Here is a 25,142-nt window from a genome sequence, read left to right on the forward strand (position 1 = left end):
ACACACACACACACACACACACACACACACACACACACACACACACACAGAGAGAGAGAGAGAGAGAGAGAGATACAGCAGGTTATCTATGCATAGAAAGGAGGAATGCAAAACAGGTGAAATATGGGAAGAATCTAGTGGGTTATCGTTGCGAGTGATTGATGATAGTCAGATGGGATGGTGCACAACAAGAGCTGATGTGCCACTACTGAAGCTACACATTTAATGCCGAGCAATTTATCCAGCAATTAATTTGTCTGCCCTCTGCCATTAAATGACAATTTGGTTGTCATCCATATGAGAGGATGAAGCTTTAATAGTTAAGTCACTGAAGAGCTGGCAGTAATTCTGAAATCTCATCAAACTCTCTATAGTTTACATCAGGGCCGGCCAGAAATTCTGCACACGTGCGGTGCTCCTACACACGTGCAATTTCCGTATCACAGCGTGCACGCCGCAGCCGCCAGCATTCATGTAGAGCATGTGTCTACGCACAGATGTCGCTTTATCCACTTGTTGGGATACTCTGTACCGGCACATTCTAGTGCTCTTTCCACAGCAAGCCAACCATGGGAAGGTATTTCGTGTATTAAACATTTAAAATACTGAAACTTCCTGGCAGATTAAAACTGTGTGCCCGACCGAGACTCGAACCCGGGACCTTTGCCTTTCGCGGGCAAGTGCTCTACCATCTGAGCTACTGAAGCACGACTCACGCCCGGTACTCACAGCTTTACTTCTGCCAGTATCTCGTCTCCTACCTTCCAAACTTTACAGAAGCTCTCCTGCGAACCTTGCAGAACTAGCACTCCTGAAAGAAAGGATATAGCCACAGCCTGGGGGATGTTTCCAGAATGAGATTTTCACTCTGCAGCGGAGTGTGCGCTGATATGAAACTTCTGTTCTGTAGTACCGGGCATGAGTCGTGCTTCGGTAGCTCAGATGGTAGAGCACTTGCCCGCGAAAGGCAAAGGTCCTGAGTTCGAATCTCGGTTGGGCACATAATTTTAATCTGCCAGGAAGTTTCATATCAGCGCACACTCCGGTGCAGAGTGAAATCTCATTCTGGAAACATCCCCCAGGCTGTGGCTACGCCATGTCTCCGCAATATCCTTTCTTTCAGGAGTGCTAGTTCTGCAAGGTTCGCAGGAGAGCTTCTGTAAAGTTTGGAAGGTAGGAGACGAGATACTGGCAGAAGTAAAGCTGTGAGTACCGGGCGTGAGTCGTGCTTCAGTAGCTCAGATGGTAGAGCACTTGCCCGCGAAAGGCAAAGGTCCCGAGTTCGAGTCTCGGTCGGGCACACAGTTTTAATCTGCCAGGAAGTTTCATATCAGCGCACACTCCGCTGCAGAGTGAAAATCTCATTCTGGATTTAAAATACTGTCACAGTCTACTCATTGAGACGTCTACTTTTATGTTAACAGTTTAACCCAGTAAGACAAGTAATACAGTTAACAACCGTGGGTTTTTATTAAGGCAGCTTGACTGACGGCACATAAATACGCGTAATGTTTTTGATCTAGTATTTAAGAAAGAGAGCACTTAGCGACTTCCGACAAGCCTTACTCATAATTTCAAATAACATTAAACCAATTCCTATAACTAATTCTTGGTGCTCTCAGTTAACCCACATAATTTCTGTCTCACTGACCTCTGAACAGAATGACAACCGCAGACCTCTTGATGATGACCTGTACCATTATTGCTATATCTTTCATCAGTTCCATCTGAAATCTGCATAATAACTGACAATTAGGTGAATGTTATGTTTTATCGACTTCAGCTGAGCATAGCCCTTCACACATTTAAAAAAAAAAAAATATCCCTAAATGTAAGTATGCAACAATCGGTTTAATGACCAATGTTCCTGATAATAGTGTAACATGGAGCAGAATGAGGCAATAATGCACAGTTTATAAACAATAACTTTTAATTATAAAGGAATATCCAAACACGTTTATCACTGGTCATGAGAAGTGATATAGTTAATATCGGGCTCAAAAGCACGGCTCATTGACAAACGCAATCAGTTGCGGGAGATTTTCATCACTGATGCTTGATCGAAACGACTGAGAACATAGATCTTCCGTTCTTTGCTTTTTCACAGTACCTGCCATTTCTCAGTACTTCTCTGTTAAAGTTACGGTCACCAGGGGTAAACGAGACTGGGTATGTTGCGCTCTTGCTTGTACCACATAAACAGGGAAGAGAAGCCACCGCCGTTCATTTAGGACACATGTCTAATAATAGATGTCGCTGTCGCACACGTGCGCACATGTGCAGCACTTCCGCACGTCTGCACACTGTGCAGCGTTTGGCCGGCCCTGGTCTACATGCTAAGTATAGATTTCAGATTTGTGTCATTCATGTTTTAAAAAGGAGCTTGCATCTCACATATCATATCAAAGTTTGAGAAATTACTGTGGTTTGAGAGCATGAGTATTGAGTTTCTTACACGTTTTATAGTGATGTTTGCATTTTGCATCTACGAATTAGAGAAATTATGTGGTATGAGAGTAAGATAATTGATTTTCTTATGCATTTTTATACTGATGTCAGCAGCATTACCCTGTACCAAAAATTATTAGACCAGTTTATTAAAATCTTGTTAAAAAAAAGGATCTGGACAAGCTTGGCACTGCATGAAAAAGAGAGCTCAATATAATTGAGTTTTCTCTCAAAAGATTTCCATCGTCTATGTCTTCAGATTGCAGCTTGTCTCCTTCCTATTTTCCAGGCACTGTCCTTTGGTATGACTGAGACTAAAGTTTCTTGGATACATGAAGACATCACCATTTTGCTGGCTATCCAGTCAGTGCAGGAGACTCCATGTTGATATTTTGTAATTAATATAATGACTAAGTAAATGACCAGTGTAAAACTAAAAGTCTGAAGGGTAATGAAGTCTGATTTTTTTCTCTTATCTCAAAACGTCCTTGTTGCTCAGGAAGGAAGTCTATTTGAGAAGAAAAACTAATGGAATTCAAAATGGTGCTAAACAAGCTTTATCGTGCAATGATTGAAATAAAGCAACGAAGAAATAGGAGAGGGATTGATTGGGGAACAACTCCTGAACTTGGATGAATAGCCAAATAAAAATGTAGGTGTATGAGGATCCTGAGAGCTGGAGGAAAAGATAAAGTAGTATAGACTTTGCTAAAAGAAAGATGATGACAGAACGAGAAGGTGAGAGAAGTGTCCAGTATTTGGTTATAATGTAGGTGACCCTATATCTTGTTTTGTTTTATTTTAGGGCGCAAAAACAATTAGGGTCATATGCACCCATGCCAGACCTGTAGAACACGAAGACAAAGACAGGAGTTAAAAATGACTACATGTTAATCCCAAACGATGGAAGAGAAGACAGCTAAAAACAGGGATGTGGAACAAGGTCTATAAAATACGAAAACCGAAAAATGTCGGTGCCAATGACGAATGTACACCTGACACCTCGGTCAGTCACAGTGCCATCAGAGTACATAAAGGTACTATCGTGAAGTTCCATGCGAAGGTCGTGAAACTGATGGCAATAGAGCGGAGTGGGAGTAGTGTCCTTAGAAAGTGAATGAAGGCCAAGGTGAACATGGGCCACTGCATGAAACCAAGGCGGTGAAGGGCTCACATTCACTGGGAAATTAAGATTGTGGAGCACGAGCTGAAAGCGAACTCCAGGAGGTAAAGAGAAGAGGGACACGCCCCATAGTGGTGATTTAGGAAGGCATAGGATGGGTGGTCATGCATGGCAGACAAACGGCATGCATATCTGCTGAGGAGAAAGTCATGGCAGTAGTTTGGCAGCTTCACATACAAGCTCTCAACCGGGCTAGTGTAAAAGGCGCCAGTGGCCAAACAAATGCCACGATGGTGGATAGTACTAAGATGGCGTAAGAGGGACGGATGTGCAGATGCGTAAACGAAACACCCATAGTCTAGTTTGGAGCAGACAAGGGATTGGTACAAATGGAGGAGGGTAGTACAATCTACTCCCCAGGAAGTACCACTAAGGACACATAGGACATTGAGGAACCACATACAGCAGGCTACCTAGTAAGACACGTGGGAAGACCAAGAAAGTTTCCTATCGAACATGAGTCCCAGGAATTTCATAGTTTCAATGAACAGAAGAGTAACAGGCCCAAGATGATGGAAGAAAGCAGTTGCGCCGCCAGAAATTCATACAAATGGTTTTGTCAATGGAAAAACAAAAGCCACTGTTGATGCTCCATGAGTGGGCAAGACATTGCTGAAGATGCTGCTCAATGAGACAAGTCCATGGAGAACTATAAATGGGAAAATCATCAATGAAAAGAGAGCTGAAGATACCCAACAGGAGACAGGCCATGATAGGGTTCACGGTGATAGCAAAAGAGGTTGATGCTAAGGATGGAACCCTAAGGGACACCATTTTCCTGTATAAAGGTGTCCGACAAGGCAGAACCCACATGTACCTTGAAAACTCAGTCTTTTAAAAATTCCTGAAGGAATGGGGCAGGCGGCCACAGATGCCCCACGTGTAGAGAGAATGGAGGATATCAGTCCTCCAGCAGGTGTCATATGCTTTCTCCAAATCAAGAAACACAGCCACAGCCTGGGATTTCCACAGAAAACCACTCAGGACATGGGTGGATAAAGTGATGAAACGGTCAACTGCAGAACGGCACAGTCAAATCCAGACTGTGTAGTGGTTAGTAAATTGCGTGACTTGAGCCACAATAGCAGGTGGGTATGAATCATACGACCCATCACCTTGCAAAAACACAGGTGGTGAGAGAAGTGGAAGGTGTTTGTTCTTACTGTGCTTAGGTATGTGTATGACAGTGGCTTCATGTCAGCGTCTGGGAAATGTGCCCTCTGCCTCAATGTGCTTGTATGTATGAAGCAGAAAGTGTTTGCCTGCAAGAGAAAGGTGTTGCAACATCTGAATGTGAACATCGTCTGGCCTGGGGCGGAGAATCAGGATGAAGTGAGAGAATGATTTAGCTAGCATGATTTAGCTATCTCATAGTAAAGGTGGCATTGCAGCACTCTTGATTCTGAGAAGAGGAGGGCATCACCTGAGCCTCCTCCGCTCACTTCTAATGAAGGGAGGCAGTAGGGTCCATAATGACATTATCTGCTACTGTCAGGCTGGAAATTGGGGAATAGATATTAGTCCCAGGGACCTGCCAGAGTTTGGCCCACATGCCAGAAGAGGGAGTGGAACTGTTAAAAGACCTTGTGAATTAAATCCAGATGGCTTTTTTTGCCATACCGGAAACATGATGACACTGTGCACACAGCTGTTTATAATGAATGCAGTTTGCCATCATAGGATGACGGTTAAAAACACGGAGAGCATGTCTCTGCATGTGAATTGCCTCATGGCAGGCCTCAGTCCACCTAGGGACCGGGACACAGCATGGTACAGAGGAAGTGTGAGGAATGGAACATTTTGTGGCAGTAAACATAGTGTTTATAAGATACTCCATCTGGTCATCACAACTGGGAAAATGTTGTTTGTCGAAGGTCATCAGGGAGGGAAAAGGACTCCAGTCAGCCTTAGTAAGCTGCCATTTGGGTGTGCACGTAGGTGGGGTAGGAGTCAGCAAATGGATAGCACCTGGGAAATTGTCGATCGAGTATGTGTCGCAGAGAACAGGCCACCCAAGATGATGGGCAATCTGGGCAGTGTGGGATAGGCCCAAATAGGAATAGGTGTGCGAGGAGTCTGAAAGGAATGTGGGTGCTACTGTGTTAAGGTAGAGAAGGTTAAGATGATTGAGAAGGTCAGCCAAGAGGGCATTGCTTGGACACGTTCTGGGAGAACCCCAATGGGGATGGTGCACATTAAAATCACCAAGCAGCAGAAATGGGTCAGGTGGCTGCCCAATAAGCTGAAGAAAGTCTGGCCTGGTGACATCGAATGACAGATGGATGTAAACGGTACAATGGGAAAAGTTCAAGTGAGGAAGGAAAAGGCGAACTGCAATAGCTTGAAGGCGGGTAGTCAGGGAAGTGGGTTGACTATGAATGTCATCATGTATGAGCAGCATGACATCCCAATGAGATGGAATACCATTCTCAAGAGGAAGATCAGAACAGACTGGGAAGAAATGCAAGAGCTCAAAGAGATTGTGAGGACACAATTTTGTTTCCTGGAGGCAGAGAACAAGCAGATGCTGGGATTCTAAGAGCAGCCATAAAGCCTCTTTGTTTGATCAAAGGCCATGAACATTCCATTGAAGGACAGTCATAACAAGGAAAGGGGAGGAGGGAAAAAATGAAGGGGGATCACCTCAGCAACTGCCGCATGCCAGCCTTCAAAGACTGTCTGCTGCAGGGTGCAGAGACTTGAGGATCCTGCTCCATGAGATCTACAGAAGCATTGGCACTCTCCATCTGTCAATCTGTGGAGTCCAGGGCAGAACAATGGGTGGCGGTGTGCACTGGTAACACGGAGGATGGTGGGCGAAGGTATCGTGTGGTGACACCCTAAAAGAGGACCTCCGTGTTGGCGAAGGAGAAGACCGTTTGCCTTTGTATGACTTCTTGGAGCCTTTCTGGTTGGCAGAGGAAGTCTCAGATGTTTGTTGGGTGAATGGATGGAGGAAGTCTTCACAGGAGTATTCTTTCTGTCCTTCCCAGCCTGCCAGTTGTGTAGTTGGTGACTTCGCCCTGGGAGCTGAATGTTTGCTGGGTTTGGTGCATGGCTGGACAGGAAGACAGCGATGCTACTATGACTCTGGGCAATTTCACAACCTCAGTGCTGAATTTGAGGTTACATGTCTGCATGGCCATGTCCTTCATAGAGCGAAGTGTCACAAGAACAGTACTGTAAGTGCCAGACAGTAGAACGCAGGGTTTCCGAGTGGCTAATAACTTGGGAGTGATCGGGTAAGGCACTTTTTCCTTTTCCTTTACTCCTGGACAGTCTGCTCATCAACATACATGGGACAATCTTGAGAGGAGTCAGCTTGGTTGCCATTGCAGTTGATACAGTACGGAGGAGGAGGCGGACAATCGTCCTTGTGCACATCCCTACCATAAGTTACACATTTGGCCACATGTCGAGAAGACATTTGAGTGTGGTTGAAATGATGTCACTAGTAGCAGTAGATAGAGTTCAAAATGTACAGTTGGACTGTGATAACTTCATAGTCTGCTTTGATCTTGGACCGAAGCACTACTCTATCAAAGATGAGAAAAGTGTGTTGCCACTAAGGATGCAACTACCGTTTTCTTCACTGGATGAATGGCAAAGACACCCTGAAGAGAGAGGTACATTTGGATTTCTGCTTTGGTTGGACCAATGAGCAACATAGTGTAAATAACACCACTGGAAGAATTCAGAATTCTATGGGCCTCAACATGAACAGGACAGCCATGGAGGAACGAAGCTGCAAGCAGTTGTGCTTGAGAATCAGAAGTAGTCTACAAAAGTAAAGTTTCATTGTGCAAATGAAGAGCAGGATTTCACAGGGCCAGCAATTTCATCAACACTTTCTTGAATCAGAAACAGATTTACCGTTGCAAAGGAGAGACCAACTTCAGTATGAAATCATGAGGAACAGTGGTGCAACTGGGAGGGTCTTTGAATAGGGAGTTTCATTCCTTTTACGTCTGGTGAATGAGGACTGCAAAGATGATCTACATCTACATCTACATACATACTCCACAATCCACCATACGGTGCTTGGCGGAAGGTACCTCGTACCACAACTAGCATCTTCTCTCCCTGTTCCACTCCCAAACAGAACGAGGGAAAAATGACTGCCTATATGCCTCTGTACGAGCCCTAATCTCTCTTATCTTATCTTTGTGGTCTTTCCGCAAAATGTAAGTTGGCGACAGTAAAGTTGTACTGCAGTCAGCCTCAAATGCTGGTTCTCTAAATTTCCTCAGTAGCGATTCACAAACAAAAAGAACACCTCCTTTCCTCTAGAGACTCCCACCCGAGTTCCTGAAGCATTTCCGTAACACTTGCATGATGATCAAACCTACCAGTAACATATCCAGCAGCCCACCTCTGAACTGCTTCTATGTCCTCCCTCAATCTGACCTGATAGGGATCCCAAATGCTCAAGCAGTACTCAAGAATAGGTTGTATTAGTGTTTTATAAGCGGTCTCCTTTACAGATGAACCACATCTTCGCAAAATTCTACCAATGAACCGAAGACAACTATCCGCCTTCCCCACAACTGCCATTACATGCTCGTCCCACTTCATATCGCTCTGCAATGTAACGCCCAAATATTTAATCGACGTGACTGTGTCAAGCGCTACACTACTAATGGAGTATTCAAACATTACAGGATTCTTTTTCTTATTCATCTGCATTAATTAACATTTATCTATATTTAGAGTTAGTTGCCATTCTTTATACCAATCACAAATCCTGTCCACGTCATCTTGTATCCTCCTACAGTCACTCAATGACGACACCTTCCCATACACCACAGCATCATCAGCAAACAGCCGCACATTGCTATTCACCCTATCCAAAAGATCATTTATGTAGATAGAAAACAACAGCGGACCTACCACACTTCCCTGGGGCACTGCAGATGATACCATCACCTCCGATGAACACTCACCATCGAGGACAACGTACTGGGTTCTATTACTTAGGAAGTCTTCGAGCCACTCACTGGCTCATTGCAAGAAAATCCCCCATGACTGCCAGCATATCCAATGGTGCACTCCTTTCAACTGGTGTGGGAGGGGAGAGCGCATCAGAGAGGGGGGGGGGGGGGGCACCCGCCTTAGGTGCTTGTTCACACCTCCCGAAAATCTGACAGAGGGTCCAACTGGCAATTTGGGGAGATAGCAGCTCAGGCAATCACCCCTCTGTGGGCCTGGCCTATACCAGGGGGTACTTGTGAACCATACTTGTCGACCTAGGATTGGGAATTACGCATTACCCTGTCACCTGTTACATGCCAGGTGTGTGGGCTGGCCTTCCGGAGTACCCAGGGAGGTAGAAGAAAAAGAGGAGCCTCGAATGCTGAAGTGGAGGAAGGATAGGAGAAGGTGAATGAAGAAAGGAAAAAAGAAACTAAAAACAGTGGTGAGACAGTTCTTACATCAGCTATGGAAAATGCGAAACATTCCCAAAAACACCCCAGACAATGTTTAGCACATTAAGCTCCACAGGGCTGTCGGCACCTACAGTGGACCAGTACACCTGATGCCAGGCCAGGCAAAGGCACTAGGCTTTGTTGTAGTCACCTGTGACCACAACAGACTCACATGCCTCAAATCCTGTGGCTGGTGATAGCTGCAGCAGAACCTAAAGCCATATGCCTGCCCTGGCCGTGAAACATCCATCACTAAGCATGAGGTAGTCAAAGTGTTAAATGGACAAGTGCTTGTTTTCAAAATGGAAAGTACATTATCTGACTTTCAATGGAAGTATATGTAGGCGAAACAAAAATTACTAAGTTTGTTTATTGAATCAGCTATAACATGATGTGAGAAGCCACTCCCATAGAAGATCTTACATATGGTAAGAAATACAACTGATATTTATCTAGCAGTTTTTAAATGCACTAGCTTTTAGCCCATCGTTTCACCTGCATTTGTGTATGTCACATATATTTCACACACATATGTATGAATCTCTGCTGTTTTACACCATACAACTCCAGAGGGGATTTTTCTGTGGTTTTCAGCCATGTGGCATGATTTTTGGTCCTGACACACTGACAAAAACAGTGGGCCACTGGAGTGCTTATTCTTGCAACCTGGTTGACACACTGAACAGCACACATAAGAGACAAACAAAACTTCATATTTTTATAGTATTCCAAGTAAAAAAAAAAAAAAAAAAAAAAAGGAAATATTACTCCCGTTTTCATCCTTATCCCCATCCCTGGAGGTGCCTTAACCCCACACTACTTTTACACGAAAAGAAATAGTTTTATCAAAATAATCTCCACATTTACCTCCCCTTTCTATTTCTCTTTCACCTTTTCCACCTGCTTCATCACACACTGTCCCTCTTCTACCTACCCACACACCATACTTCATCCACTTGCCTCCTCACACCCTCTTCCTTTCTCCAATTGTTCACTGCCCCTTTCCATCTTCCACCTGACTCCTCCACCTACCTCCCCCCCCCCTCTCTCTCTCTGTCCATCTCCTCCCCCACCAATCTCTGTCTGTCTCCTCTTCCCCTCCTCTCTGTCTATCTCCTGCCCCCCCTCTCTATCCATCTCCTCCTCCTCCCCCTTCTCCATCCAATTCCTATCAGCCCTTTTTCACCCAGATCCAAATACGAGGTAGGTGTTTGTTACCCTCACAGTGCTTCTTTCCAGACCATAGGTGATTTATGTACTACGTTTGACTGAAATTGATCCAGTGGTTTAGGAGGGGACAAGGTACATACATACATACATACATACATACATACATACATACATGCACTGTTATAATATACTAGCCTTTCACCTAAGGCTTCGCCTACTTATTATGTATGTCACATACATGTGTGTGTCACAAGCCTGCTGTTTTACACAATATGACTTCAGAGATGATGTTAAATTTATCTGTGGTATTCAGCCGTGTGGTATGATCTTTGTTCCTGAGACATGTTGACGAAACTATTCCTTCCTCACAATCTACCTCTATATACCCGCTCCCACTTCCACCTGTATCCTCATGCACTCTCCATTTTCCACTTCAAACCCTTACCCACTTGCCTAATCACACCCTCTTCATTTTCTGTTTGCCCAACTCCCTTCTGTTTCTTCCACTGGACTCCTACAGTTCCCCCATTCTCCTTCTATCGATCTCCTCTTCCCCTCTCTCTGTTCATTTCCTCCTCCCTTCTCTGCTTAGCCATGCCTGCCCACATGTCTGCCATCTGGAATGCATTCTATTACCACCCACACAAAAATGTCAATCCTGCAGGACAGTTAGATGTCAGGTGTTACCAGCCCTTTTCACCCCTACCCCAATGGTAGCTAGGTGATTTGTACCCTGGCAGCACTTCTTTCCACACAACAAATAGAACTTGCACCAAGTTCTGTTGAAATTGATTCAGTGGTTTAGAAGGAGATGTGGCACATGCGTGCACACACACACACACACACACACACACACACACCAATTTTTATGTACAGTGTGTAAACTTTTAGATGGCAGACCTCTCCCTAGTCCTGAATTCGTAGAAGTCGGTAAACGTCGGGAAGCTTCGGTGGGCACGCAGTTTCGACTGCTGCCAACATTAGGTAGCTGACTGTGTTGTACAAGGTAGCCATTGTCGTCTGCTTCGTTGTTGTTTTACGCTGTACTGTTCTGCGTGTTTTTATTGTGCAGTTATGCTAAACATTATCAAAATGAGTGAAGGGGCAGTTGCTGGCCCATCTCGGGAGTCGCCAACAACCCCTATCGGTAGGCCTACGGTTAGAAGGAAACCAGTACTACGTAGCGATGCTCGCAAAATTATATTGAGTGTGATTGAATGCTGCGAAAGGGAAAGGGAGCAGAAAAAATTGCTTCACCACATTTACAAATCTTCTACATACACAGGACAAAGCATGCGTAGCATTGGAAGATTCAAACAGTTTTCCAAGAATCATCCTGGCGTATCACCACAAGCACCTGGCAAGAAAAGGTGAGTTTCCATTTCAGATATTTTGTTTGCGATCACTTTGAAGGAGCCCCCTATTTCGTCCGAATTACCTTATATTTCATTTTTCCTTGCTACTGTATTGCTTTGTATAAAAACACCACTGGTTACTGTATTATTTTGAAACACATTAATATTACAGTACATTTCCAAATTCAAAAAAATACAAGCAGTGCAGAAGGCATTTTCTTATAAATCTTTCTCTCTCTTTTAACTTAAGAAAATAAGTGGAGAAATCGAAGTAATGATCGATGATTTCAACCAGCATGTCATTCGCGACACGATAGCTGAATTTTATTCAGTGTGGAAGATTGTGCCGAGCCTGCGAACACTGCTTCCAGTTTTGCACGACAAAATAGGCTGGAAGTGGAGTATTGTCTCGCTGAGAAAAGTACTTTTGTCTATGGGATTCATATGGCGTAATGTGGAAAACAAGAGTAATGTGTTGTTAGAACGTCCAGACATTGTGCACTGGCGATCTTGTTTCATCGTTGACATGAAGAACTTCAGGGAAGCATGCAGAGAAATATTTTATCTCGATGAATAGTGGATCGATAATAATTTAAAGTTTAATAAATGTTGGCAGAGGAAGGGTGTCGGTTCACTAGATGGGGAGCGCATAGTAGACAAACATACATACATACATTCATATATATATATTAATGTACATGACGATTTCAGTTTCGTTTACGAACAACATTTAAAGCGAGTTTTACTTCCAAGCCTTTCGTCTGCTTTTGTGTAAGCATGACGCGCAATTTGTAGTGCCAGCACTGCAACTGGTAGGTGTGCCTTGTCCCCTCCCCAGCGGCTCCTCTCCCCTCGCCAGCCAATGCTTGCTTCCTCCTCTCCCCGTTCTCCCCTCACAGCTCTGCCGTCTTTCAGTTAACACACTGTATGTAGTACTAGTATAGACTGTAGCTTCAACATTTTTGTTGCTACACCCTAGGATGTTTCTGCAATTTTGCACAATATACTGTTTCTTGCAGATAGTTTTTGTTTTACATTCAAACAGTGCTGCCTGTAAGTCAACACAGAGTCAATAGTAACCCCAAGATAGTTAGGCTGGAAACTGTGTTCCAGCTGCACCCTTTTCCAAATCACTCTTAAGTTTCCCAAGGGCCTGTCTGTTCATCAAATGGAATGTGCACATTTGAGTTTCCCTGGGACTTGGTTTTAAATGGTTCTTAAGGTAGTATTTATGTAATTCCTCCAAAGCAGTGTTAATATTTGGTACCATCTGTTTGAAGGTCTCATTCTAGTAAGAGAGGGTGAGATCAGCAGCATAGATGGAACTTTGTGTGTTATTAGGCAATGGTTGATCATGGTTTAACTAACAGAGGAGCTAAAACACTATCCCATGTAACCCATACTTTTGGATCCTTATTTGACTACGGTGATGTTGAAATTCTACAAAAAAGACCCTTACATTTTGAAGGAGATCTTGAATCAGTAATGTAAGATGGTAATAATTAGTTGTTCTATACATTTTGGCAGGCCTTTCTTGTCTCAAAGCCACTTTCTTGTCTCAAAGCCGCTTTCAATACACCTGAATACAGTAACCAGGTTCAAATGCATGTAATGCGCTTCACTTATTCAGAGATGAATAGGCCTGCACAGGAGACAGATGTCATTTTAAGCTGAGAATAAGAATGATGATGAATTTTATTTCAAGAGTCTTCTGGACTGGAGAGGACAGAAACACGCAACCAAGAAAAAGGTGCTGATTGTATCACTAAAAATATGAATGTCACACTGTTGTTTGGGGTCTTGCTGAACTGTGCCCAAAGGCTTGCTGACAACCACTGTAGAACTAGTCCTCCTTGTATGACCATAGTCTAAGACTTATGATACGTAACTACGAATTTATTCTAATAAGTTGAATATTACCTGTTGTTCATTAATGAACAAGAGTTAAAGGTCATTCTTGCAGTAAGAAATTTACCAAATCAATGAGTTATTAAAACCCAGAAAGGCTACTGAGTTCAGTTTAGTGCAAATATTCTGTTTTGTGAAATATAAATTACAAATTTGTCACCATAACCATTTTAGATTGAGAAATAAAGAATGTAGTTGATACACAAAAAGTTAAAACTGTTTTGTTTTTGAACAGGTAACTTCAAAGTTGACCTCATGGCTCAGCATCTACCATATTATATGGACTTCCCAGAATCCACGAACACTAGTGTCTCTGAGACCAAATAGTAAGATATATACTTATACAATTACACCAGTTTATCAGAAGTCAGAAAATTCAGTTTCCTTCTTGAGACATATTTTGTACAATTATTGAGGTGCATCATAATTTTTGTCTATTTGCCATGCTGCAAAACACCTTAACAGCTCCAATCTATTAATCAGTTTTGTACCTGCAAGTGTCCAGCTATCGTCATACGTTTCAAACTGAGCCTTCTTAGGATTTTTGTCGACAAGTCTGCATGGCCTCTGACACAGTCAACTTAACAAACTCTTACACTTATGTTCTGTGTTCTCCAAGGAGAATGGGTATTCCATACATCAAATTTGAAAGGCTTTGCAAATATGCAAAGAAGAATGTTTGATAAGCCCTAGGAAAAGAAGTAAGACAATGAAGTGTTAGAGTCAAAGGTACTTTTTTTACTGATGGGAAGTGTTTCATACCAGCTACGATCTTTGAGAAACAGTATGTTTAACTGATACTTCTGTCTCTTGATGAACATTTCAACACTTGTAGGGCAGTGAGGGATGCTCTACTATTTAAAGAACAATTAACGAAATTCTGTGCCTGCGTGTTAAGACTTATTTAATACATGCATACTATCACTTCACAATTTTCTGGTAGCAGAGGAATCACTGGAAACTGAATGACTTTGTGCTGGTACAGATTGTTTCCACCAGTTGCGCAACCTTAGCAAGCACATCGTACAGCACACCGTAGCAATTATAACAGTATGGAAGTATTATGAATGCAATGCTGATTTCAGTGTGGTACACAGCCAGCGATGAGGAGGTGGGATTTGTTAACCCCAGTCTCCCATAGCAGCCCACATACTCAGCAATGCTATTGTTACTCCATTCCAGATTGTCCAAATTTAGAGCCTGGCCCATTTCCCCTTTCTGACATTCAATGATCAAAGGTGATTTAGAATTACTGCTGGTAGAAAAAGCACTCAATGAAAATTACTGGTTTTGTTCAGATAACACTTACAGTTCTTTCTCTTATAAGGGCTGGTGAGCTCAAAATGCATTTAATAACAATGTAATGCCTTCCATGCATTTGAAACAATAATCTGTCAAACACCTATTCTATAAAAGATTGCGAGTGTGTTGAAACTATTCTTTGTTTTTATTTGCAGCTGCTATTTTCTTAGCAACTGTAAATCATATTTCGGAAATGTTACTTGTTTTATCTTTGCTGCACACTCTAACAAAGAAACTTCACCTCAGATTTTAAGGAGAAAAAAGCATACTAGCAAAATAACAGGCCCAGTAATTAATTCCACATGAACATTTGGTCTATAATCCTGAAAGCACACAGTTCTGAGTGTGAAGAACTGTACACTTCAGTGTGTAAGAGGTTTGTGTTCATAATGGCAGTGAACCAACATACAATAGTATGACACTTGCAGGAGCAGTATGGAATGACAGTCAAAATGCAATGTTTAAACATCAAAGAATGAGAACTCCTGAAAGTAATGACTGATAAGCATTATTATATGCAGCTCTTCGACTAACTACTGTAAAGGCAAAGGAAGGTGTATGGGGCTTTCCTTATGCTATTATTTATACCTTTCAGGATCATCAAGAGGGACTTTCAATTATTAAAACACAGTAGAAGACACTGCAGTTTTTGTACTGCTGATGCCACCATGTGGAATAAGATATTTTCGACTGCTCTATATATTCAGCTGCAGTGTTCAAGCATTCTGTCTGCAGGTTTAACAACTCAACATGACATCTGCGCGTCAATGTGAACTTTGTCCAGCATTACAACACGCAATCTCTTCTCTACAAGCTGTGTGTAGCAATTCACAAATTCAGTGCAAATTAATGTGTATGTCATTAAAGTGGCAGCATACCTCTATTTAACTGTTAAGGCTGCTGTATGTTGTACTGTCCATCATGTCATCCAGTATCTGGAATCTCTTCCTTCCTCACTTCCTTTTCCCTTCTACATAATCTTCTAAAACTGTTTTTATCAGTCCGTCATTCTTTCTTAATATATGCATAATCCAATTTCTTTTCCTTCTCTTTATTACATCTAGTAACTGTCTTTTCTCTCCCACTCTTCTCAGTACCTCTTCATTTTTTACTCTGTCCATCCAACTTATTCTTTCCATCCTCTGCCATGTCCAGATCTCAAAAGCCTCCAGCCTTTCTCTGTCTTCCTTCCTCATAGTCCATGTTTCAGCACCATATAGGACACCACTCCAACCACACATTTTAAGAGTCTCTTTCTGAGTTCTCTGTCCAGACCGCAGCAGAAAATTCTCCTTTTCTTAAAAAACGCCTCTTTTGCCATTGCTATCCTTGTTTTAATTTCTGTGGTGCACTTCCAGTCGGTGTCTATCCTGCTTCCAAGATACTTAAAATGTTGCACCTGTTCTAGTATTTCTCCACTCAGCATAATTTGTATTTCCTTATTTCCTCCTAGTGCCAACACTTTTGTTTTATTTGTATTAATTTTCATTCCATATTTTTTTCCGTTAGTTTCAATGGTGTCCACCAAATCCTGTAATTCTTTTTCCCCTGTGGCTAGAAGGACCATGTCATCAGCAAACCTCAAACACCCTACTCTTCTTCCTCCAATTTCTACGCCTTTGTCATCTTATGAGAATTGGTCAATCATATTTTCCAAGTAGAGGTTGAAAAGAGTAGGTGATAGCATCCTTGTCTTACTCCTTTTCCTAGTCCGATCCAGTTTGTACTTTCTCCTCTCACTTTAATTGAAACTTTTTGATTAAGATATAATGAGTTTACAAGTCTTCTGGTTTTCCAGTCCACTCTCTTTTCCGTCATTATAGTCGCCAGCTTGTCCCAAACCACATTGTTAAATGCCTTTTCTAGATCGATCAAGCACATATCTAGGTCTCTTCCTTTTTCAATAAACCTTTCTCCCAAGATTCGTAGGAGCCCTATTGCATCTCTGGTGCCTGTATTCCGTCTAAAGCCAAACCGCTCCTCGCCAAGATTCTCCTCCATTACTTTTTCAAGTCTTTTATTAATTATTCTTAACATAACTTAGGCTGCATGTGAAATGAGGCTGATTGTCCAGTGCTTGCTGCATTTCCTGGTTTCTTCTTTTTTCGATAATGGAATCATTACTGTTGTCAGAAAGTCCTCAGACCATTCACCACTGTCATATTTTATTACATAATCTCAGTATTTCTCTTATTCCACCTTGGTTCAAGCATTTTAATATTTCTCCCAGTATCATATCTGTACCTACCGCTTTGCCATTTTTCATTGCAGCTATGGCAGACTTTACTTCTTCCATTATGATGGTTGGTCCTTTATCGTCATCACTTATGCTGTTGTGTGATTAAGTTCCAGAGTTTCTGGTTTGCTCTTTGTATCATATAGCTCTTTTAGATATTCTTCCCATCTCTGGAGGACACTGTCACGATCTTTGTACACTACCTCTTCGTTTTTACTCAAAATTTCCATAGTAGCACTTCCTGCTCTGTTTTGTTCCCATGTCATAGTCTTTACTCTGTTGTATAATAAGTCGTATCTTCCCTTCCTGTCCAGTTCTTCAATTTCATCACATTCCTCTTTTAGCCATTTTTTCCTAGCCTGCTCTGTTTCTCTCCGCAGTTCATTATTTAACCTTTGGTATATCTTTCTTGCATCTTCAGTGCTCTTGTTCTTCAATTTTCTTCTCTCCTCCATCTTGGAAATCATTTCTTGTGTGACCCACGGTTTCTTTTGACCTTTTCCCATTTACAGATCCTATATTTTGCTGTCCTGCTTTAATGATTCCTTCTTTCAGCATATTCCAGTACTCGTTGGCATTATCAGGTGTTTAGAAACTCCCGAGAAAGCATTTATGTAATTTGTTCTTTGCTGGATCTTATCTTCTCTAGATCCCACTTCTTCACCATGGTCGCCTTCTTCATTTTTTTCATTCTTATTTCTATTTCTGCCAGAAGTAAGTTGTGATCACTATTAATATCTGCACCTGGTAATGTGTGCACCTTCTTGATTCCATTCCTGTATCTTTCTTCTACCAGTATAAAATCGATTTGGTTTCTGTATTTATCCCCTGGTGATTTCCAAGTGTAGAGCCTCCTCTTGTGGTTCTTGAACCATGTGTTTGCCGCTATCAGCTGCCTTTCCCTGCAAAAGTCATTTAGCCATTCACCTCTATCATTTCTCTTTCCAAGACCATGACTGCCTGCTATGTTTCCCTCTTTCCCTTTTCCCACAATGGAGTTCCAGTCTCCCATTACTATTTTGCAGCATTTTTTATTTTTGTCCATTATTCTCTCTATTACATTGTACGTTGTTTCCTCTACAATTTGGTCATCATGTTCTGAAGTTGGCATATACACCTGGACAATGAGCAAATCTTTTTGTGCTCCTTTTGGCCTTACACCAATAACCCTGTCATTTGCATAGTCTTCATATTCCACACATTTAGCCAACTCCTTTGTCATAATCATTCCTACTCCATTCATTCCTTTTACTTCTCCTCCTGAGTAGTACAACACATATTCATCTGACTGCAACTCTCCATGTCCATTCCACCTTACCTCAGTAACTCCTATGAGGTCCATATGATTCTTTTCCATCTCTCTTTTAAGGTTTTCTAGTTTTCCTGCCTGTAGTAGCGTTCTAACATTCCATGTATCAATCCTCGTTTTGATTTTTTGCCTCCTTTCAAGTTGTCCCCCCCCCCCCCCTCCCCCCCGGAGATCCGAATGGTGGACTATTTTACCTCCGGACACTGATTTACCATAAGAGGAAGCCATTTTTGTACATAAAATGGAGACTGCATTATGCAGGAAAGATAATCTGCGGTGGTATTCCGTTGCCTTCCGCAGTTCTGGAGGCCGCCCCTAACATGGGATACAGACGACTTTTGCAGCCGCTTTCTCTGGGTCAGATGCTGCATGAGAAGTATAGGTTGGAAAATGAAAGACCCCTAGCCCTCAAAACCTAATAGCGTCAGGGTCAGAAAAGAACAAGAACTGGCCGAGGGTGGCCAGACAGGAAAGATAAAAGTGAGGAGCCTGGCATAAGTAAGTGGAAGCAATGCCAGGACTCAGCTCGGGGCCCCGTGGTTGCCAGCCTCATAATCACTAGGTGTGACGCCCTGAGGACAGTCTTCCTATATTTTGAGGAAATGGAAACTGAGCTGGAAACTAGCCTTCCTATATTCCAGCTCAATTTCCATTTCCTCAAAATACATACATTAACAACAAAAGTGGTACAGCATATATAATTTTATGAGCTAATTAATGTTCAATTTTTATTTTTTATTTTTTTTTCAAATAAGTAGCATGGTGTTCCATGGATTTTACTACTGAAATATTTTACATAAAAAACATGTAATGTAATTACCATTGGACTTGGTGAGGAGCGAGCATAAGAACCAGAAGACATAGCACCTCCAGTGTTCATTGAAGGAAACAGTCCATGTCTCTCACTGCTTTCTGTTGTAGAAAATTGTGAAGATGGTACTGTAGTGACATCCTCTTCATTATGTGGCTGTGTAAGCCACTCTACAATTAGAGGGTTTGAAGTCAGGCCCTTTTCATATTTCTGCGCCATGATCTAAAAAGAGAATTTTGTTGTTGGATTTTAAAACACATAATGTGAAAAATCAAGGAAATAAAACATAGGCATAATTATGAACATGAAATGGGGATAATTACAACCGAACACTACTACACATTACCTGTCGTAAATATTGTGCTGATGAAGACAATGTGAAATAACATCTCTGGAAAAATACATTGTACCGACTTATCCACCAAAGATGTCAATTTTAGAAATGATGGCTTTACTCAATCATCAGTAAGGAATTTGCTATCATTAAACAGCATAATCCTCCTAATGAATATGTTTCTTGAAGTTTTCTCTGGGGATTGAATATTCCATTATCTTACAGGCATGCATCCAGGGTATTATTAATTCCTGTTCTGATATTTATGGTTCATAACCTTAAAGCCATTCTGAGGCTGCTTGTTAAGATTTTTAAATCACTTGACACGATACTATGAAGTAAATGCACATGCATCAGAGAGAACATTGTTGGTAACAAAAGTGTCCATCTCGATACGATTAAAACAAAGGAAACACAGATGAACATTGCGATGACTCTGTGCTTGCACTGTTTTGATCTTAGATGCATAAAGATTCATCTATGACTTGATGTTCTTGTTACAAATAGTGTTATCCCTGATGCATCCAAGTTTACTCCACAATACTGTGTAAAGTGATTTAAAAACCTTGGAAGTGACTCACCATGAGAATGTCTGTAAGGCTGTCAGCTAAACTGTTGGAATAAGAAATAATAATATCCCAGTTACATGCCCAAAAGATGATGGAGCACTGCCTCATAATATTTGTATCAATTGTCTTTTAACAGTAACCTGCATCTTTTGAAGGAAAAGTGGGAGAGGTCTAGGCAAACTAACCAGCATATACGTTCAATAAATTTGGGGTTCGGGAAACTTGATGATCACCTATTTCCTTGGATATTACACAATACTATCCTTGGATATTACACAATACTAGCTGATGAAATATGTTGCACAGAAGTATTCCTGCCTTTAAAAAGAAATTCTCCTCTTTATTTGTGTAAATCTGTGATGTCCCTCTGAAATTTCTGAAATGGTTCAAATGGCTCTGAGCACTATGGGACTTAACTGCTGTGGTCATCAGGCCCCTAGAACTTAGAACTACTTAAACCTAACTAACCTAAGGACATCACACACATCCATGCCCGAGGCAGGATTCGAACCTGCGACCGTAGGGGTCACACGGTTCCAGACTGTAGCGCCTAGAACCGCTTGGCCACTCCGGCCGGCGAAATTTCTCAACAATCACAATTCCATGCAAGAGAAAATAAATCAGTCGACAGAAGAAGCCACTCCACACAAAAACGGACATTCAATCTCGCCAACTTCAGTAACCAGGATTGGAATATTTTCCTGGTTTTGTCACTACCAGTGAGTGCTTGAACTCATTACCCAGAAAAACGTGGATTTTAGCTATGACGGAGAAAGATGTCCCTTCTTATTGATCCAATTCAAATACATGTTGCCCCGTTGTGTACTTTCTCTCCACAGTGAGTCGAACTGTTCACAAACTACTATCTCAGACCAATCGAAAGAACTTGCAAACAAGTCGCTGAACATCCCTCGAGAGAATCCCAGTCAACCATGCCATACGAATTTACTTTGCTTTTGTCAGAACGTAGCTTTCAAATCATTCCAGCACATACAGGCAAAGTTAATTTAATGTAATGTATGTGGACCTTTCAGCACTTATGGGAATATACTGATCATTAACAGCAACATTACCCATGGTTATCCTAAAATATTCCAGTGTAGGATACTATATTAACTAGAACTTCTTAAACTGACCACAGGTAGGCTAGGATAAACAACATATCACTTTTCGAAGTCAAGCCATCTCTGCAGTCTTTTCAATTCTGTGTATACTCACTAGTGCAACTCCTTAAATAATTGCTGCCTTCTATTTTGACTGTTTCCACTCATGACTGTCAAGTGCACTAGACAATAACTAACAGTGAACAGCCAGCATTGTCTTCTCTAATATGTACAATGGGGCATCACTGCCCCAAACTACTATTTCATGAAGCCTCATAATGTGTTCATCATTCGTTATTTTACTTTTTCGTTTACATGGATTCATGTGTTCAAATCATCTTTGATCTGCACCAATTCCTATTTATTTCTTTAATTGACCACATCCACTTTATTCAGTGTGATGCTCGTTCTCGTCAATGACAAATGCCGTGAGATGAAATAAACAATTAGAATATCACAATCAAACACAGTAATCAACTATAAAGACAGATAAATGGGTTCTACTCACCAATTTTGAATAATCAGATCCTCTGTATTCCCGTCCTTTGTATTTGCACACCTACGACAATCACATTATCTTTCAACGCAACTGGTGTGCTATGCCTCCATTTTCATTGACTTCTTTGGTTGTTCTGTATCACAGAAGCTGTTCTGACTGTTGACAATACAGATCTCTTCAACAGTTCTGTCAACTCATTTACTTCAATTTCATTGCTTTCTTTTCTACATGAAACATGACATCACTTGGATTCTGCATTGACTCATCCTTTTAATCATTGTTTCTCATTTTATTTACCATTCACAAGTCTCAATGGAACAACTTTCGGTTTTCCAAAACAGCAAAATAAGAAATAATCACAACTGTTGCCCAATCCACTGCTGATGTATTTCACTAACGAAACAATGTAACAGTCAACAATACTGCAAAAATGAGCACACTTGTCACTGCTGCCTGTATCTTTCCAAGTAAGACAGTTAGAAAAATGGTACAATGTCAACAATAATTTAGCATTTCCTCCTTTTTCCAATATAAAAATAATAACAACAATAATAAAAAAAGTGACATATAGAAAAAAAGTGAAGGATAAGTCAACAGAGAACCCTGAAACCCATTTATCTATCCTTAATATCGACATTTTCATTTTGCAATATCATATGTTTCAATTACTACAATACTTACTGCAGCATCTTTACTCTCAAACTCAACAAGTGCTCGACCTTTCTTCTTTGGAGATAATATCAGTGCTACCACATTTCCATACTGCAATATAAAACAATACATAAAGTAAAGTTAAAATAGATCGTGCAAATGTTGCCTTCATTTATTTAAATAAATGTAATATTAAGATTTATACTGTCATTGTAATTACATTGTATAAGAATGATAGACATTAACATAATCTCACCTTTGACAACAATTTGTGTAACATGTCATACGAATATCCTCCATTATTCACATCAGACTTATTTACATTCCACCTAATCCGAAGACGATATTGATTATTTGCTTCTTGTTCTCTCCTGTTTGCTCTCTGCTCTCTTTCTTCTTCTATTATTTTCTGAACATATCTTATTTCTTCTTCCACTGCTTTTGATCCCTCTTTCCTTAACCTATCAATCTCAGCCTACAAACAAATAATTAACATTAAAGATTAGAGAAGTGATGTAATTCAGCTGCTGCATTACACTACCAACAGCGACAAACAAAAGATCAATTTCACAAGAACAGATATCATCAAGAACAATTTCCCCTCTCCAATTATGTGCACAATTACACTGGAGAGCCAAAGAAACTGGTACACCAGCCTAATATTGTTGCTGACTGCAGTGCTGTATTCTACCTGTTTACATATCTCTGTATTTGAATACACTTGCCTATACCAGTTTCTTTCGTGCTTTAGTGTAGAATGCAAACATTAGCTTGAGAATCTTTTAAGTTACAACAAAGTTATCTATTAAGGCATGGAACATCACATAATTATATCATAAAGACTTCTCTTATGGCGAGGAAAAAAGCTCTTTCAAATGCTGATAAAACCAAATACAGGTTCTGTACCAATATCTGATACAAGTGTGAAAAATGAAATGTTTTGGGCAGCACTGAGTAAAAATGTTCAATATTATCACAGTAAAAATTCTCCAATCCTACTCCGAAATGGCAATTACTCACATGACTGGTAGTGCTTAAGGTCTGATATTCCAATAGTTATGTGTGTAAACCCATAGCATGTGTTCCATTAACAACATGGCAGTTCAGTGTCCCAAGACAGTGGGTGGAGGAACATCGCTAAAGATGAACACACAATTATGTTTTGTTGTCGAGCAAATAGTGTTTTATGCAGAGTTTGGCAATGAATACACTTAAATTACCAAATATTTGCACCTGAAATATCTAAATATCACAGTGCTGGATTGAGACTGTGTCAATCCACACTGGTGAATGTACAGATATAAATTATATGAATATAATTTGAGGAAGTTCTTTGATGGTTCAATAGTACAGAGATCAGAGCCTCTTATATTCAACCCTGGGAGTAGAAAACATTTCATTGGGGGAGAGCCAGCCATGACAAAACTCTACCATCTGGGGAGCAAGATGTATGAGACAGGCAAAATACCCTCAGACTCCAAGAAGAGTATAATAATTTCAATCCCAAAGAAAACAGGTGTTGACAGATGTGAAAATTACTGAACTAGTCACAGCTGAAAAATATTAACACAAATTCTTTACAGACAGATGGAAAAAGTGGTAGAAGCCAACCTCATGGAAGATCAGTTTGGATTCCATAGAAATGTTAGAACACACGGAGCAATACTGACCCTACGACTTATCTGAGAAGATAGATTAAGGAAAGGCAAACCTACGTTTCTAGAATTTGTAGACTTAGAGAAAGCTTTTTCATGATGATGACTGGAATACTCTCTTTCAAATTCTGAAGGTGGCAGGGGTAAAATACAGGGAGCGAAAGGCTATTTACAATTTGTACAGAAAGCAGATGGCAGTCATACGAGTCGATGGGTATGAAAGGGAAGCAGTGGTAGGGAAGGGAGTGAGACAGGGTTGTAGCCTCTCCCCGATGTTATTCAATCTGTATATTGAGCAAGCAATAAAGGAAACAAAAGAAAAGTTCGGAGTAGGTATTAAAATCTATGGAGAAGAAATAAAAACTTTGAGGTTCACCGATGATATTGTAATTCTGTCAGAGACAGCAAAGGACTGGGAAGAACAGTTGAACGTAATGGATAGTGTCCTGAAAGGAGGGTATAAGATGAACATCAACAAAAGCAAAATAAGGATAATGGAATGTAGTTGAATTAAGTAGGGTGATGCTGAGGGAATTAGATTAGGAAATGAGACACTTAAAGTAGTAAAGGAGCTATTTGGGGAGCAAAATAACTGACGATGGTCGAAGTAGAGAGTATATAAAATGTAGACTGGCAATGGCGAGGAAAGCGTTTCTGAAGAAGAAAAATTTGTTAACACTGAGTGTAGATTTAAATGTCACGAAGTCGTTTCTGAAATTATTTGTATGGAATGTAGCCCATGTATGAAAGCAAAACATGGACAATAAATAGTTTAGAAAAGAAGAGAATAGAAGCTTTTGAAACATGGTGCTGCAGAAGAATGTTGAAGATTAGATGGGTGCATCACGTAAGTAATGAGGAGGTACTGAACAGAATTGGGAAGAAGAGGAATTTGTGGCACAACTTGACTAGAAGAAGGGATCAGTTGGTAGTACATGTTCTGATGCATCAACAGATCACCAATTTCGTACTGGAGAGAAATGTGGTGGGTCAAAATTTTAGAAGGAGACCAAGAGATGAATACACTAAGCAGATTCAAAATGATGAAGACAACAACAACAATATATTCAACTGTGATTCTTATATTTTATAGCTAACAATGCTTGTGCTTACGGAGGCCTGTTATGAGGATAAAATCCTACAGGGTGAAGCTAAAATGCAAATCACATGGCCAGAGTGTACC

General features: G+C 41.0%; 1 protein-coding gene across 1 annotated transcript in view; it reads right to left on the reverse strand.

Annotated features, from left to right (window-relative positions):
- The window catches only part of LOC126188171 (dnaJ homolog subfamily C member 17), a 46,999-nt gene that overhangs the window by 1,203 nt on the left and 20,654 nt on the right, over nt 1-25,142 (reverse strand). Inside the window, exons 4-6 of the mRNA XM_049929686.1 lie at nt 22,561-22,779; nt 22,335-22,415; nt 19,158-19,370 (exon numbers count right to left, since the gene is read on the reverse strand). Of these exons, the coding sequence (XP_049785643.1) occupies nt 19,158-19,370; nt 22,335-22,415; nt 22,561-22,779 (513 nt within the window). The remainder of the gene's footprint in view (nt 1-19,157; nt 19,371-22,334; nt 22,416-22,560; nt 22,780-25,142) is intronic.

This window comes from Schistocerca cancellata, chromosome 5, assembly GCF_023864275.1.
Source record: "Schistocerca cancellata isolate TAMUIC-IGC-003103 chromosome 5, iqSchCanc2.1, whole genome shotgun sequence".
NCBI lineage: Eukaryota > Metazoa > Arthropoda > Insecta > Orthoptera > Acrididae > Schistocerca > Schistocerca cancellata.